Source organism: Dipteris shenzhenensis, chromosome 31 (assembly GCF_047967505.1).
Source record: "Dipteris shenzhenensis isolate YYH24624 ecotype China chromosome 31, Dip_SZ_1.0, whole genome shotgun sequence".
Classification (NCBI taxonomy): domain Eukaryota; kingdom Viridiplantae; phylum Streptophyta; class Polypodiopsida; order Gleicheniales; family Dipteridaceae; genus Dipteris; species Dipteris shenzhenensis.
The window spans coordinates 5,577,591-5,595,846 of record NC_141626.1 but is presented as its reverse complement, the minus strand read 5'-3'; the positions used below and the strand labels follow the sequence as shown (position 1 = coordinate 5,595,846).

At 44.1% G+C, this 18,256-nt stretch overlaps 1 protein-coding gene across 1 annotated transcript in view; it reads left to right on the top strand.

Annotated features, from left to right (window-relative positions):
- Positions 1 to 3,316: 3,316 nt before the first annotated feature.
- Positions 3,317 to 18,256, top strand: part of LOC147880945 (uncharacterized) — a 108,475-nt gene continuing 93,535 nt past the window's right edge. Inside the window, exons 1-2 of the mRNA XM_087402436.1 lie at positions 3,317 to 3,664; positions 8,823 to 8,997. Coding sequence (XP_087258562.1) covers positions 3,387 to 3,664; positions 8,823 to 8,997 — 453 coding nt within the window. The 5' untranslated portion in view covers positions 3,317 to 3,386. The remainder of the gene's footprint in view (positions 3,665 to 8,822; positions 8,998 to 18,256) is intronic.

Here is an 18,256-nt window from a genome sequence, read left to right as displayed (position 1 = left end):
AGCATAAGCTATGCATAAAAAATTTGTGAGATGCCCAAGTTTTAGTTTGTTCCAATAAATACTCATGATGAGTCACACTTTGTATTGGGTTTCTTAATAGATTGGCTTCAGTCCGATATTGAGTTGGTTGGTAAATTAAGCATGCCTCTTGTGCTTTTTGCTAGTGTTTTATTATTTATTTCTACTCTTGTGCTTTTAGTTGTGCTACATTTGCATATGTAATTTAAGCTCATAAATTAAGCATGGCTCTAGCAGTATTCTAGATACAAACTTCGAGAATATTGAAAACATATATATGTACCACTCTCAATGCTTTAATCTTTCTAAGCTATTAGTTTTTATACCATGACTTAAACTTTTTTGAAACTAAAAATTTGTTTAATTTATCTTTGATAAAGTAGAATCAATAGTATTGCTATATTCATTTATAACTATGACATAATATAATGCACCATGGATTCTTTTATTCTAGTTTGAGCATATCCCCACATGTAAAGAACTTCTCTTACTCTAGGAACTAGGTCTATCTTGTTTGCTAGAAGAACACACTTTATTGACTTTTCCTAAAATTTGAGCCACAAAATACCGATGACCATATTTAGATTCTTTAGCTCTGTCAAACATCGCCATACCTCTTGTGTCATTAGCTTGAAACTAGCATAGGTTGGTATTTAGTGAATGTTGTAAGCAAATTTGGAGCTAATACTATCGCCCTAAATAGTTTGTGTTCTTTCATTAATTTTCCACAAGCTCACTATCTTATCTCTTGTCTCTTATCACACATGTATCACCATTAGGGATCACCCTATAGCTTTTCTCTGTTGTAAGTCCAATTCAAAACAAATTATTACTAGATCTGGGAGCATATAGAACATCACCTATCGTTCTTTTTTTGCTTAAAACCTTGTCTATTTGTACCCTCTCCTTGGATTTGATTTGGGGGTATGGTCAACGATGTAGATCATCTTGTTTGATCCTTCTCATGGATCCATTGTTGCAAATCAGTCTTCATGGCTTGTCATGTGTGACGATGCATTTCCATGAGCCTACCAAGGGTCTCAAGACTATCAAATTTTGCATTGATGACATGATAGCTACATTCACTTGAAGAACTTGCTTCTTGAGTTGGATGATGCTCTATTTCTTCTTCAATGCTTTCAATTACAATATGCTTCTTTATATTATTATCCTAGTTGTGATATTGTTGATTTGAATACTAATTAATGAAAATTACTTTTCTTTCCTTGTGAAAATTGTGATTGTGAATGTCTCCATGGAAGGTACTTCTTTCCATATGATTTACTTTGTCATTCTTCTACTAACCTCCTAAATCATACTATTTCTTTATGCAATCTCGCTCATAATAACTTCATGGAACATCTTTGCTTTAATGTTGATGCTATTGATAACCTAGCTATTTATTTAATTGATATTGATAACCTAGCTTCAATGTTGATGCTATTGATAACCTAGCTTTTTATTTCATTGATATTGATCTAATGTTGTTGTTGGTGTTGTTGTTGATTGTTTATAGATCTCATGGTGTTGGCCCTATTTTTTAACTGCATATTCTCCTAACACTTAGCATGTCCATTGAGAATGACCTAAACTAGCTATGTTAGCTTCATGGCTCCTTCCCAAATTAGCAAAGCAGCTGTATCAACGTGGTCTTGCTCTTTGGTCAGATTTATGGGATGCCGGAGCTCAAGATTGGCTTTTAATGGAGGTGCTCACTCCTCGCTTTAACCTTTTTGCAAGGGAGAGTTTATTTATGCGTTCCTTGTTCAACAAGATTCGGTCTGGTTGGCCAACTAGCCACACTGTCTCTCTTTCTCCAGATCTTCGTTATTGGGTCAATGAAAGGGGGAAGCGAGTTCACTTTTATACTCTTCGAGATTTTAATCAGTTGCTGGAATCAAGTCTTGCCCATGATGTAATGTTAGCTTAGAGACCCTTTGCTCCTCGGGATTCACTTAACATGTGGGTTATGCGGCCGCAAGTCCTCTTCTTCCTTACAGCTCAATTTTGTCCTGTAGCGTTTGTTGGTATCTAAATTTCCTACCATGGATCGAATTGCAAAATGGAAGGCTGATGTCTCGCCGGTTCGCCCACTCTGTAGGGTAGCGGTTGAGTCTCATTTTCATCTATTTTGGGGATGCCTTGTCATCTGGCCCTTGTGGAGGTTTATCATCAACTAGCTGTCTCGGAGTCACATCTCTATTGCTTTTAGTTGGAAAAAGTGCCTTTCTGGGTGATCGTGGGAGGCTTACAGAGCCACAGTTCAGGTTGTGGAGTGTGTTTCGAGCTGTTGTAGTGCACTGAATGTGGGTCACTTGTAATGTTGTGGTTTTTGCTAGGGTCCATGTTCCGACTTCGCTTTCTAGGGATTTGCAATTCGAACTATTGAGGATCTTAGATTATAGGAGAAAGAATGATTTCTTTCTAGCTCATGCTGCTCTTTCAGAGCATAGCGTTTATACTTTTTTCTTTATTAATATCATTTTCTTTTTTGTGTGAAAAACAAGTTGAATGACTTTTGTCATTCAAATGAAATAGTAAGTTGGGAGTCCACCAATAGTTGAGAGGGGAAAAGTAGGGAGTGAAATAGTAAGTTGGGACATGGAGAGGAAAATAGCAAGAATAATATAAATGATGAAAATCATTCATAAGGCCTACCCAAGATCCAAAATAGGGAAAAAGAAGATAAATTGGATGCGTAGCATGGAAAAGAGGGCAGAAATCTGTGTGTGCGTGCGAGAGAGAGAGAGAGAGAGAGAGAGAGAGAGAGAGAGAGAGAGATGGAGAAATTCAAGGGATGAAAATAGCAAGTGAAACTTGCACCAATAATAAAAAATACAAAAAATAAACCTCAAAATTACCGAATTTTGCCTTTGGAAAGGAAATGATCACTCTACTAAAGCCTACCCTCACAGGGCAAGCCAAAAAGGTGGACATCACATGACCCAACCAATCACAAATCAAAACAAAATAGAAAGTCAAAATCAACCAATCAAAGAATAGTAAACTTAAACCAATCAAAAATTGAGATTTTGCCGCTCTCAACACAGGAGGCACTTTACATAAACCTACCCCCTCGGGAGGCCAAAAACCCATTGGCATTGGGCAATCAAACGGTAGGAATGATTCATGGAAAACGAGGGTGCGAATGTCGATGCTAGACTGTGGGGTCAAACAGTCAATTTTCATTCGCGCTATCATTATTACCAAGGATAAGTCAACGATTTATGTTTAAGCACACAACACTAAGTCAAGGGTCAGAAATGTGCGCCAAACCTAAAGTTCAAACTCCCACCGTCGTTCCATTCATTCTTCCCGTGATTGCATTCGCCTTTTGATCTTGTTCACTTCGCCCCGGTGGCCCTCGCATGGTCTTTTATCCCACCCCTCCACAAGCAATGGGGGATCAGGAGCTTCATGCTTGGCCTAAGCTAGATACCTTTAGACCCGTCGCCACCGCTGTTGAAGGCGGCTTTGGAGCCTTACGTTTGTCTCCTGAGGGGTCAACATCGCCTGCGCAGGGAGCAGTCGTGCCAGAGGAAAGTTTACCATCGAGCATAACACGGCAAAAAGTTGCCGCAGCTAAGCAGTATATAGAAAACCACTACAAGACGCAAATGAAGAGCTTGCAAGAACGAAAGGAAAGGTGCTCAATTCTTTTTGGCGTTGTGTTTCTTTATGATATTGTCATACGTTCTTTTGAAGGACATCATAGAAGAACCACTCTCTTTAGTTGGTTTACTCTATGTTCTTACACTACCGACTGTCCTGATTGGACTTCATGTCTCTATCCATTTGGTTTGAGCTCTGTCTAAGTCGTTTGCTTGTAACATCATTTTTGAATTTTCTGTTCAGGATCGTAATGCCAGTAAATTGACCTTATACTTCACACTTTAATATTTAAAGATAGGCCCTGTTGCATTGGTTCGAAAAACTTATCCTTGATTTATTGTTCGGATTGGATGAATTTGTGTCCCGTCTTTATTGATATTGGACCTTGTGCAATTTGTATGAGCAACTGTTGTTTAAAAATTGAAATATAGACGAGCTAGATTTAGCTTGATTTTCATTTGGAGTGTAGGCTACTCATGGATAACTTCACTTTTACAACCAAACTTACTCCCTAGGTTGCTCATTTTACATGTACGACGACCCCAAGGTTGCCAGGTTGACTATAGAAAACCATAACGGCTATTTCCTCATGTATGTACATTAAAGGCTACATATTTCTTGCAATATCTTTTACATTTTTGAAATTCACAAGTGGCTATAGAAAACCATAATGGCTCATGTATTTACATTAAAGGCTACATATTTCTTGCAATATCTTTTATGTTTTTGAAATTTGCGAGTGGCTTGCATAGTGAGCATCATTTACTTTCAAACGATACAGGATTTGTGTGCGGTACAGATCAAGGTGTGCACTATTGGATAAAACATGTGGAGAGCTTGTAAATGCTATATAATAGCAATGATTTATGAGAAGGGGTTAGATCATTGTAGATAGTTCAAGAACATATAAAATGTCTAGAGAGGATGTAGAATTATCTCTAGCTTCAAAGCTATCTAGAGCCTGTTGCTAAGAATCATGGTGTGAGAGCTTGTATTGTATGCCTTTACATTGTAGGTAAGAAGATCAACAACATTATCGAACTTGGAAGAATCAATGTTACCTTTAGAGATTTCTAGGACATAAGATTTTCTTCAGAAGATGAGACTTCTAGAAGCTCTCTGCATTGGGTGGTTGGGCCTAGTTCCAAGAAGCCCACCAGCCCTCCATCCCTTGTACTAGCTGTCCGGAGCTCTTGTATATGGTTGGCTCAAATAGAAGCCACCACCTTCATGTCAATAGTGTGTTTTTGATTTATGTACTAGCTTCTCTTGCCTCTCCTTTGTCACTGGGTTCTTGCATTGTGGAAGTTATCTCGCATGGTATCAGAGTCTTGTCCCATCCTTGGAGCCTAGTTTGAGGTAGAGATATTCCTTAGAATGATTTCAAGAAGGTAGCTGAGACAGTCCAGCTAGGTCTCCATGCATGTTCGTGTTTACAAGGTGTTTGTTGTTGGATAAGGAAATCACCACGTTTGTACAAATGCTCAAGCCATGGTCAGCTAAATGTGAGTCTTGGTTTGGTTGCTGCAATCACCATTATGATCTGCACTAGTGATGCCGTAACTTTTCAATGAAAGCTATCTTCCAAGTCTTCAATACATGCACGGGCTAGCTGTCACATGCACCCCTACACTTGGGGGCAAGGTGACACCGGGCTACATCGACAAGTGCTAGTAGATCCCTAATCTAAGTGATTTTGTTGTATGCCGTGACCCCACAGTGAGCCCTAGTCAAGGGACAGTCAGGCATGTGCTATGTAGGTTAGTCTCTCAAGTCTTAGGTTAGTCCTTGTTCACTTGTACCCACAAGAGGACTCAGTAGGTTAATGTTTCCATCTTAGGGTTTAGCTAGGTCTAGGTCTCAGGGTAGGAGCACGGAAGGCCCCCCAAGGCCTATGGGAAGAGGCATGAGCAGCCAAGGTAGGAGCCCCAAAAGGGTCCCTTGTGGCAGCTCCAAGCAAGTGAATAGGGGCTGGGGAAGGCGCCTATAAAGGCCCCAACCAGCCAGCCAACCAGCTGACCGGCTGGTTGGCCAGTTAGGGCTAGTGGGTTGGCCCAAACCAGGCCGCTACAAGCCCCTATAAAACGGGCCCCTTGCCCCCTCATTTCAGTATCCAGTTCCTCAGCAGTTCAGCCTTCCTCTCCAGCCCGGTGCAGCCTCTAGCCCCTCCAGAAATCCCTGCAGGACAGCAGTATGTCGCAGCAGTCCCAAGAGCGATTGAAAGAGGGTGTCCATGCAGCACCATAGCCGGGCTCAGAGCAGAGGTTTGGGATTCTGTTTCAGCAGCTTTCCTTTTCCAGTTTTCAGCTCTTTCTTAGCTCTTTTCTCAGCTCTCTCTCATTTCCACATCTCTCAGCTTCCACAGTTTTCTCAAGCTCCTTATCTCTCAGAAATCCCTCCAGAAATCCCTGCAGGACAGTAGCATATCCCAGCAGTCCCAAGAGCGATTGAAAGAGGGTGTCCACGCAGCACCATAGCCGGGCTCGGAGCAGAGGTTTGGGATTCTGTTTCAGCAGCTTTCCTTTTCCAGTTTTCAGCTCTTTCTTAGCTCTTTTCTCAGCTCTCTCTCATTTCCACATCTCTCAGCTTTCACACAGTTTTCTCAAGCTCCATATCTCTCAGTTCCCATCCTCCCTTCACCTCTCTCACTCATGCAGCTCCGCTGAGATCCGAGGGAGGTACACAGGTTGGGACTCTGTTTCAGCAGCTTTCCTTTTCCAGTCTTCAGCTCTTTTCTCAGCTCTCTCTCATTTCCACATCTCTCAGCTTTCACACAGTTTTATCTAGCTCCATATCTCTCAGTTCCCATCCTCCCTTCACCTCTCTCACTCACGCAGCTCCGCTGAGATCCGAGGGAGAGACACAAGTTTGGGCCTCTCTCCCAGCTGATTCACTTCCAGGACCAGGTTTGCGTTTGGTCTCTATCTGATGGAGATGAGACAGCATAGAGGGAGATAGTGACACATGAGACTGATATACCTTAGGAACATCCATGTAGGAGAGGAGTTGTTTTCTGAGTATGTTCAATAGCCCTGCATATTGGTCTACATTGACGGTGTGGGCAGCATTGGGCCTTGATCATGGCTGGTCTGTCAGGCATTCGTGGGTGAGCTGTCAGTGTTCGAGGTCATCCTCACAGTTGCATTCAGTCCCTCTTGAGAAGTGTTTTGTATTTAAGGGTTCTCCAAGTATAAAGCAAATTCTCCCCTATTTGGGGCAGGGATCCCTCAGTGGATACATTGGCCCAATCCTCCATTTCTCTAACCCTGAAAGCTCTGTGTGTGTGTGTGTGTGGTGCATACGCATACACCTCGCAGTAAGGTTTAAAGAAGGTCTCGTTGCGATTACACTATCATTAACCCTTGCATGTTACACTAGCCGACAACGTGCAGAAGCGTAATCACTTGCAGAAATGGAAGATACAAGTGCTTGTGTGCCAAGGAGTGCTTGAAAGAGTACACATGCACTAGGCACTTCATTACTCTGAGCCAAAAACGATGAATTTCAAAAGCGGGCTGCTTGTTCGAAGATGGTGGAGGTTGGGCCTTGCTGAAAGGTGGAGTTGAAGGGGGGCAGGCTGCTTCTCCTCCTTATTCTGCAGAAGTAGTCTCAGTTGCTGGGGCTTCTTGCTGAGTTTTTATTCTTACAAGTTATGTCCTTGATACACCACTGTCAAAATACCAAATTGCACTTGTACTATCACTCACACTAATGAATTGTCCTCAAGATTGGGATTATAGCTGCATACTAGAAATTCCACTCTTTCGCCACATTAAAAAAATGCAGAATGATGAAGGAAAGATGGAAGTTAGTGACAAAGAGGGAGGGGAATGGAGAAAGCCAAGGTAAAGGCAGAACCCGCGAGGGATAAGGAGGCAGAAAGAAAGAGAGGGGATGGAAGAGAAAAGGGCGGGGTTGACCTGTTACCTTGAGGTTGGCAAAAAAACTGGTGAAAGAGAGGGCTAATGGGAGGACAAGGCCCTCTAATTGCTGCAAGGTGCTGCAGGGTGGAAAGGAGCCCCCAAACAGGCCACTTATAGCCTGGGGGTGGCAAAGGACTGAGGTAGAGAGGAGAGGCACCCACAAGTGGCCTTAGGAGCTGCGAAACAGCTGCCAGCCAGCTACTTAGCCCAGGGGCTGGCAGAAACAGCTGCCACCCGGTTAGTTGAGGGGCTGGCCACGAGACGTGCTGGAAAAAGGCGGGGGGGGGGGGGCACACAAGAACAGGCACGTAAGGCGGGCAGAAGATGAGGGAGGCGCAGTATATGGGCTGGAGCCGCGAGCTGGGTGGAAGGGAGGATGGTTGGAAGAGGGGAGGCACAGATCTGGGTGGGAAGGGCTGGCGAAGCTAGCAGCGGGAAACCTGCTCATCTGCAAGGTGAATCCTGTTATGGAAGTCTTAGTTTGTAAATGTAATTGTTCTGACATACTGTGCTTCTCTCATAGGAATAATCTCCAGGAGATATATGTAGCTATCAGAAATCCATCTGATTATTATTTACAAATCATTTCTTTTCATGTAAAATCCTCAGGAGGTAATACTAACTGTGAGCGATTGCCCATTGATGGGATTGATAGTCTTTCAAGTATCAGGCATGGAAGTGGGTTGACCTCTCCATTGGCAAATACAAGATATCCGGGTTCATGCACAAGTTCTTATAACTCCCTCGGTAGTATTTGCTACATTATTAGATTTATTTGTCAGAGCTACTTGGGATTTGCAGACTATCTTGATTCACTATCAATATTTCATTGAGTATTTTCCTGAATCTGTTAGATATCTGACTACAATCTAGTTGGGGAAGAAGAGTATCGCCCTCGGGCTTCATGCATTGGATTGTTTCCATCCGTTTCTTCGGGGGGGTCTGTTTCTTCAAAAAATTTGGCAGTTGACTGATGTATTGAACTCTGAAATGCTATTTTAAGCTAAAGAAGATTACCTTTACACAGGATGCTTACTTACGGTTCAAGATTTTGAGTGTACCTTTTTGACACTTGCTTTGCCCTTCGCTTTAGAAAACTATTTTAGATAACTTACTGCTGCACTGAATTGTTTCTCTTAATCCCTCTTTTATAACTTAATCTTATTTACAAGCTCTACATATGAGGAGAACACATTTTTCATCTTTTGTATCTGTTGGGTGATGCTTGTTTAATTCATTTACATTCATATTCTGTCTTCCTTTTATCAGAAGATGGATGTTGGAACAGAAGTTGAAAGATGCGGAACTCTCTGAGGAAGAGCATCAGAACCTTATAAAGGAGTTGGAACGAAAAGAGACCGAAAATATGCGCTTGCAAAGGCAAAGGTTGGGTATGGATGATTTTGAGCCTCTGACAATAATCGGTCGTGGAGCTTTTGGGGAGGTATATTCTAGATGTTGAAAGCTATTATCTAAAAAATTTAGTTGCTGCTATTATTTTCATGCCTGCTTAAGTGCATGGTTACATTGCTATGCTTTGTGAATGAAAGCTTTCTATTTGTTCTCCACTTACATATTGGTCTGCACTGAGGGCACCTATGGATCCGGTCTTATGCATGTTTAGAGGAACTTCATTGAGCCATGTATGGGCTGCCTTTTGCACAGCACATGTCCAATAGTCCACTGAAGCTCTAATAAAGAGGGAGAATGATGGCAGCTTTAGGGCCTCCTTTTGGTAGCTGATGTAGCAATCCTAAACCGTTACATACAAGGCCATCTATAGGTGCCCGAGAGTGTCACCTCCCAGCCATAGCACTCTGCATACACACCTCTAAGCCCAGCTTGGGTTACCCAGCATCAGACTTGATCGTATTTTGTTCTTTGAGTGTGCAAGAGAATGCACCCCAGTTCCCTAGAAGACTTGATTCTATTCCTAGCTGCTTGCTAGGTCCTAATCCCCTCCCCCTCAAAAAAGAACAAAAAAAACAAAAAGCATTTATTAACTTTAGCCCCCTTTGGGCATTTATCTAATGTTAGTTAGAGCTATGTAATCTAGGCTAAAAGGTAATGCCACGTGGCACTTTTGGGGTGTTATCCATAGTTGCCAGAAACGGCCGTTTCTTGGCAAGAAACGGAAACGGCGTTTCGTTTCGTAAAACCTGTTTTTGACCTAGACCCCCAAAATTGCAATTTCGCCGCCTGGCTCCTTTTTTCGCCCATTGCACTCCTTCTATGCATCCTTGCTGCTCTCTCCACCTTCTCTAAGCTCTCTCCATCCCTCCATCCTTTGCTCTTGGACTCTCCATCCCGTTTTCCTCGGACCTCCATCCTTCTCTCTCCATCCTCTTCATCCTTCTCTCCATCTTCTCCATCTTGCAAGCTGCAGCTTGGCAGCGTGCTCTCCATCCCTCCATCCTTCTTCTCTCCATCCTCTCTTTAATCTTACCTGTAACCTCTCCATCCTCCTCCTCTCCATCCTCCTTCACTTCTACCTCTGATTCTCCAGGCTCCTTCCACCTCTCCATCCTCTTTTACCTCTGAGCTCTCCATCCTCCTTCTACCTCTCCATCCTTTCTCACTTATGACCTCTCCATCCTCCTCAATGCCGAGAGATGCTTATTGGGTCCATGTCTCCCTCCTGGATAGTTATAAAGGAGGCGGTGGCTCCAAGAAGTGGAGATGCAACTATTGCGGCATAAGCAAAACGGGGTCTGTCACACGGGTGAAAGACCATCTAGCAGGTGTTCCCAGCAAGGATGTAGGATCTTGTGAGTTTGTGCCTACTCCAGTGAAAGGTGGCCTAACAGAATGGAAACGTGTGCGCATGGCTGCAAAAAGTGGAGGGCAAGGGCTGCAAGATGAAGAAGAGGTTGCTGACACTGAGCCATTGGAGGATGCCAACACATTGGGTTCTGCAAAGAGAAGTAGAGGGGCATCAACTACATCGAGCGCGGGTCCTAGTGCTACAAGAACACCCTTGCCACATGGATCAATTAGTGTGGATGCTAGTGCGGGAAAAAGAGGATCACTGCAAAGGTCTAGCATTCAAGCACGCTTGCAAAAGCAAGCAGTGAAGGAGGCTAGTGAGCTCACAAAGCTCTTCATACAGTGTGCAATACCCTTTCATGTGGCGAAGACTACATGATGGAGGAAGGCCATGAGAGCATAAGCCTCATTGGGTATGAATGGGAAGGGCCTACATATGAGGCCTTGCGGACAAGAGAGCTAAGAAGAGAGAGGGAATGTGTGGAAGACCAAATGAAGCCCTTGAAAGAGACTTGGAAAAAATATGGATGCACACTCTTATGCGATGGATGGTCAGATGCACGCAGGAGGAGTGTGTACAATATTTTAGTGTCTTCTTGCAAGGGAACCATGTTCTTGAGAGCCATAGACGCTTCCACTGTAGGTACAGTGATTATAGGGTTGTATATTTGGGAGCATTTATGGGCAGCCATTATGGAGATAGGTGTTGAGCATGTGGTGCAGGTGGTGACAGATAATGGCAGCAATTGTGTGTCAATGGGTGCCATGCTAGAAGATGAGTTCCCTAAGATTGTGTGGATACCCTGTGCCTCACATTGCCTTGGATCTTTTGATCAAGGACCTAGGGAAGATACCTTGGATTGATGCCATCTTCTCCACAGCTAGCAGTATCGTGAAGTTTGTCACGAAGAGACCCAAAGTCCTCAGCATCTATCGGGCTTACAGTGACCTTGAGCTATTGAAACCTCCAGCCACAAGGTTTGCTTACATGTTCATAGTGGTGGAGAGGCTTGTGTGAGTGCGCCAAGGCTTGTTATGCACGGTTGTGTCTCGGGAGTGGGGAGATTGGGATGATAGAGGCCAAGCAAAGTCTATCAAATTTGTCCGCATGATCATGGATGAGTCTTGGTGGAATCAGGCGGAGGCATTAATCAAATCGATTAATCCTATCTACACGGTGCTTCGCATCACGGACATGGAGGGAAGCACATTAGGGCTCTTGTGCGAGTTTATGGACAAGATTGGAGAGGCCCTCAACAGAAACACTTCCCTATCGCGTGATAAGTAAGACTTTTTACTTTTGTAATATGTATAATTATTGCAGTTACTAAATTGCAATTTGTTATCATGAAGCATGGAATTTTCAGATATATATTATGTATGTACTATTATCTATAGTCTATGAATTTTGCATGCATAATGCATTCTAATTTCTTGTGGCATGATTTAGGGTTTAGTCCATCCGTGCTATATGGAATAAGCGGTGGAATTGGTTCCACCGCCCAATCCATGCGGTGGCACATGTATTGCATCCCCTCTGGCGCAGTCAAGAGCAATATGAGAATGACGAGTTGGAGGAGGGGATGCAACAGTATCTACAAAATTGGACGGGTGGTGACTTGGAGATGCAACGAAGAATGGAGGATGAACTTCTATTGTTCTGCAATCACAGCCTCTCCTTTGGTTGACCTATGGCTAGGCTCCGAGAGACACAGTTGCAGCCTGTCTCCTGGTGGGAGAAATATGGCAACTGTACTCCTACTTTGGTAAGAGACAAGTCACAACGCCACTAGTTAGAGCTTAGTCGTTAAGTAATTTGAAGTTAGTCGTTAAGTAATTTGAAGTTTTATCTACTACAAATATGTTTAAAGTTATCAAGTTCCTGATACTTATCTTTGCTTAATTGGGTTATGGCAGAAACGCCTTGCGATATGTGTTCTCTCACAGGATTGCAGTTCCGGTTCTTGTGAGAGGAACTGGAGCACTTGGGCCCTCTTTCACACAAAGAAGAGGAACAGATTGAGCACGGCTCAATTGGAGCGGTTGGTGTTTTATCATTGCAACCTCCGTCTCATTGAGTTCGCCGCCGGCTGCCCCGAACCTCGCCAAGTGAATGTAGACAAGGTGGACGTGGAGAAGATGGCCATACCAGATATCCCACGGGAGGAGCTGGACATATACACCATGTTGTATGAGGAGCTGTCAGCACCAGCACACCACACACGATCATACACTCAACCATCTGGAGATGGTGCTAGTACTTCAGTTGCACCCGATGGTCTTGATCTTGATGCTGATGATTCTTCTTCAGACAGTGATAGAGATGCCTCAAGCTCATCTGAGGAGGCAGAGGATGACGATGACGAGGAGTCCATGGATGATGCAGATGATCAGTAGTGATGTACCTTGGTCCTTGTCACATGACTACGACTGTACAGACTACAGTGCTAGCCTACTCCTAGTCATGACACTTCAGATGCATCATGCATGCAAGATGCAGGTTGCAGGCTGCAGCATGATGCATCTTGATTCCTAGACTATGTTATTTCTTTTTTTATGATAGTAGATACAATACTTACTACTGAGTATACTTTGGACCTTGGTGCCAGGTGGCAGCTGCTTTTTTTAATATCATTCCATGGGTGCTTTTATTTTGAGTCTTGCATGACTCATGACTCATGATCATGAAATTTGTGGATCATGAATCATGATCATCTATGGAGTCTGGACATTGGATGCTTTCAAGTTTTAAGTTTCAACTTGTGTGCTAAGTTTAAAGTACTTCAAACTTCTAAATTTCAGATTCTTGTAATGTCAAACTTGTTAGTCATGATACATGTTGATTTCAGATAATTGTATTATGTATGATTTGCACTCTATTGATAATTATATTATGTATAAAAAATAAATTTTTATACATAAATTGTATCATATTGCCGTTTCTTCCGTTTCCGTTTTGGCGGGGGCCGGAAACTCCGTTTCTTCCGTTTCCGTTTCGGCTGGCAACTATGATACATTGGGCACGGGGAACAACTCTATTATCCAACATACATGGATGGAACATGGGGCAACATGTCTCTAGTTTTGGGCAGCTTATGGAGGGCTTTGAGCAACATGCAAAATGCTTAGCCTGTGAGACAAGATGTATTTCCGCTTGGAAACCTTCTGAAAATTGATGCATGACAATCTTGTCAATTAGCCCAAAAGGAGAAAATACTTGATGCAACACATCCAATGTAATGGGGTACCAACAAATTGCTGATGGTAATCAAAAGGATTCCTTTGGCCTGTGAATCTTCCTCAGGCTGAAGCTACCCTAGTGCATTGCATGCAGGAAACACCTTGCATGGCCGAGATATATATGATGGTGGTGGTACTTTACATATTCAGCTTTTAGGTTTGACAGAGATGTCCTTCTATGCTAATGCCATAGAGCAGCCAGTTGTTGTTGGAGCTATGATGCCGAGGGGAGTTTTGCCAAAGGCTAAGCAAGCCTATAAAAATAGACACCGAACATGTGAGGAGAATGCAATTATGCCAATGCTGGTAATGCCGCCTGTGCAGCCCAGTCATGCTATGACTCTCCCTAGTACGCAGCCAAATCATACTTCAGAGCCATTAAGATGTCTCCGTATTCAGGACAAAATGTGGTTGGTTTCAGGTGATTACAGCTGCAAATACAAAAAGGTTTTGTGGGGATAGCTGCCCAAATGCAAACAGCAGCCCACATGATGGAAACAAAGATGCACAGCAAGAGAAGGGCTGTTATATCAGTTTGCAGGAACAATACATTGCTCCATATGATGCCGTGGCAGTTCAGCATCCTAATAGAAGAAATGCCTATATGCAGGGTGATGGAACAAGCCTACATAACAATGACAATGAAGCAGGCTTGATGGATGAAAAGATAGATGATGACCCAAGCAATGATGAGCAAATCTGTGATAGGAATCAAGATGCATATGTTGACCAGCAAGGTAAGGATGTGGATGCACTTACACTTGATACTTTTAGGCATACAAACTTTGAGGACAGTTTCGAGGAGGAGGTGATTATTGAGTATTGCATGGTCTCAATAAGGGAAGAAACTATAGAAGACCACACAGATGCTAGCAAGGATGGTGCTCCTATGTTGACCAGCCACCAGGTCCCCTTTGTGTTGGCAAATCCTACAGAAGGCCAACTCCATTTACCTACACTGAGGGAAGAGACAGCCTATCCCTTGTTTGTGGGTGATTCCCATGGGCAACATGAAATTTTGGCCACTAACATGGAACATGAGCTTGTCACCATTGACATGGATAAGCATGATGCATTGACCAAACTTGGTGGGTTTGGGACACATGCCTATTCAAATAATCCACTCAAGGAGTCTCCTAGACTCCCACAAGGTTATCAGAGACAAGCCTACATCAAAGGGCAATCAAAGTTTGAGTTGCTCAGCTTACATGCCATGCTCATGAAGCAGACAGCGGAGATGCATTCGTCTGGGACTGAAGTTAATGGTGGGGATGGAAACTAGGCCAAGCATGCAGATTTCAAGGATAATACCAGATGGCAAAGACCTACAACTGATGCTTATATGTTCATGACCACTGACAATGACAAAAGCGGCAACTACATGGTACAACCTGAAGGAAGATCGCTCTTATGACACCTTAATAGTAGCCAAAATTGTGAAGATACTGGAAATCAAAAGGAAGATGGCTGTTATGACACTTAAGAAAATGGAAGCCCTTGCACAACCACATTGGTCTAAATAGTCACTGTCCTCAGCAGTACATTAGTGCCCAGCAGCAAGATAATGAATATATGTGCCCAGCAGCAAGGTAATGAATGTTGGAAAGGTCACCTCCCCATCTGTAAGCCCCCATATGAGGACAGCATGGGGGAGGGAGACCTAGGGCAAGATATGCCCAGAGAAGACAGAGAGAGGGGGCTGCCACATGGGCAGCACCTTACAGCAAACAGAGGCTGCATCAAGAGGAGCTTCTGTGCAGGAAAGATGATGGGGATCTGGCCCTGGATTTCGCCTGGCAGAAGGCGATTGGAGAGCAGCAAGATGGCGCTGATGGATGGCAACACATGGCGGGGTGCTGCAGCAGCAAAGGCGAAAACCAATGGACAGGTTTGTGGGCAGATCTATGGCCTGCAATAGGCCTGGCAGGAGGGCAGGTATGCAGGGCACCCAGATGGCCAGGTGGAGCAGGAAAGGGGTTAGTGGCCTGCCCTTATATAGGGCTAAGCTGGCTGGTCGGCTGGCCAACCAGGTCGGCCAGTGGTTAGTGGCCTGCCCTTATATAGGGCTAGTGGTTAGTGGCCTGCCCTTATATAGGGCTAAGCTGGCCAGGTCGGCCAGCACACAGCCCTAAAATGTGTGCCCACAGCCCTATAAACAAGGGCTGGTGGGGTCGGTTGGAGGAGCAGTTAAGTCAGCCAGCACCCTGCTGGTCGGTGGACTTTGAGGAGCCATCTGCCCCTATAAAAGGGGCCCCTTGGGGGGGCATAAATCATTCAACAGGTCATCCATCAGAGGAGCAGCAGGAGCAGCTGTACTCACAGCCTTAGGCCTACATCCAGGAGGCAGAGGAGACTAGGAGTTGCTGTAGACTGAGTTCATCAAGGGCTGGACCTTGGCTGTTCTCTAGGGCAGCAAGGTGTATGGATCGAGACGGAAAGTCTACATACGCTCGAGGTGGAGCACGCGGGCTTGAGTCTAGAGATATCTGGCAGATAGTAGAAGTACCTTGTGGTAAGATCAAAGGACCACGCTCTGGTGGGACTTTGGATCTATCTATCTTTTGTTGTGTCCATAGTTTTGGACAGAAATATATTGTTTTGGTAGCTTCTATATCTAGCTGGATTATTGTCTATTGATGAGTCTGCACATCTATGTGACGCACTTTAAGTAAAGAAGTTTGTGATTCGACTCCCACACACACACATTGTGTGAGCTCCTGGGCTATTCTATCAGTCTTCCACTGTGCGTACCCTCTGTTGGTCCATTTCTAACAACGAAGATATGCAATTTGATGGAAACAATGCACAGGGAAGTGCTATTGCAGGAGGCCAAGGTAAGCCTATAGTTGGGGATGAGGCAAACTTGCCTCTATCCGAGGGTGGTGATCTCATAGGGCATGATAATGCTACATCCTTGTCAGTAGAGCACCAAGGTACACTAATGCATGTGGTTTTATTGCAATCCTACACAAGGTGCATTTTGGGCAGCAGGTATAGTATTTATAACACAACCAGCTAGATCCTTCTATTTGTGGGAAGCCTATCAGTGAGCAGTCCACTATGATCTTGCCCATGGGAAATTTCAGCCAGAGACTTCCACGAGTGACTCTTCCAAGTGGTGATATCATTGAGTTACGTGTAGGGGATAGAGGCCGGTTGTCGTCACCACTGCCATTTGGGAAATCCCAGCCTCGTGTGGATGCTTTTGGGAGAGTCTTTCCCTCTAGCATTTATTTCTTAGCCGTGTTTCAGCACAATGCCTATGAGAGAAGTTGGCCTCAATCTGAGTCAGACATGAGGCTGTACATAGAGTCTACACCACCTCAAATGCAGCTTGGACTGATTTATGTGGAAGTGCCCACTATGCACATGGTTTTGCGGGTTGAGTGGGACATTGATGTTCCCTTTTACAAATCTGCACCATGCTTACATGGGCCTACCATTTGTGGTCAAGATAAGTTGTCTTCCTTACATTATGGCAAGAGCCTGGTTGGACAAGAGTGTCGTAGACACTTGAGAGATATTTTGATGGCTCACAGATTCGAAGGAGACACCAAGAATCCCAATAAGTGGGAAGAATGGCTCTCAACTTTGGAAGGATTTTATCCAATGGATGATGAGGGCAAGATTCTTTATGATGGCATGCACCATGCCCTCACGTGGTTGATGATGAGGATTTCATGTTGGAAGCCATACACATGGGAAGCCTTCAAAGACCTCATGGGTGTCATGGTTAGAAGGACATTACAGCAGTACAGCCTAGGGTTGAAGGCCTTACATTTGAGCAATGAAGATCCCTGGAATGTTGAGGAAGCACAAGAATTTCTGACTCTGTTTGAGAATGAATATAGCATCTATAATGAATAAGATTTTCAGTTTATTGCATTTGGGCAAGACAACATAGCCATAGATGTAGAGGATCTATGGAAAAGCAATGAATGCTCCCAATGTAGGCAAAAGGGGACAACGAGGCATAAAGAGATATGCAAAGTAGACGCCATGGAGACAAGTAATGGCTATGTAATTGTGGAGTGTCTTGATGATGAGCATGCTAGGTGGGATTAACGCTTACATGACCCAGGTGGTGCTACAGCTTATGGGAACAAGAACTATCGGGTGGTTTCATGACCTTTTTGCAGCAGCAAGGAACCTTTGTTTCCAGCCACCACTTGCAATTTTGAGGGCAAAATTATTTTTGAGGAGGGATGGCTGTAATGAAGGGGAAAAGGGGGTCAATTTAGGGATGCTTCAGTGAGGTTAGAGGGGATAATGGAGGGGACTATATAAGTCCAAGCCTTGCACTCTTGTAAAACTTTTGATGTGACATCTAATCCCATCTACTCTCCCTCCTCCTGCTACTTGCTGCCTACTCCCTCTCTCCCTCTCTCCCTCCCTCTCTTCCCCACCTCTTCCTCTCTCTCCTAGCAGAAGAGAGAGAGATGGGGAGAAGAGAAGGGAAAGGGGGGAGGAGAAAGAGAAGGATGAGGGGTAGAGAGAGATAGTGAGAGAGTAGGGAGGGGGGAGAAGGTGAGAGAGTGTAGGGAGCAGGTAGCAGGAAGGTGGTGGGAGAGTAGATAGGATTAAATGTCATATCAAAAGTGTGTGTACAAATGAGGGTGGATGGGGATTTATATATAGTCCCTCCACATTTCCCACCTAAGAGGCCTCTAAAGGTCTTTTAAATTGCCCCTTTCCCT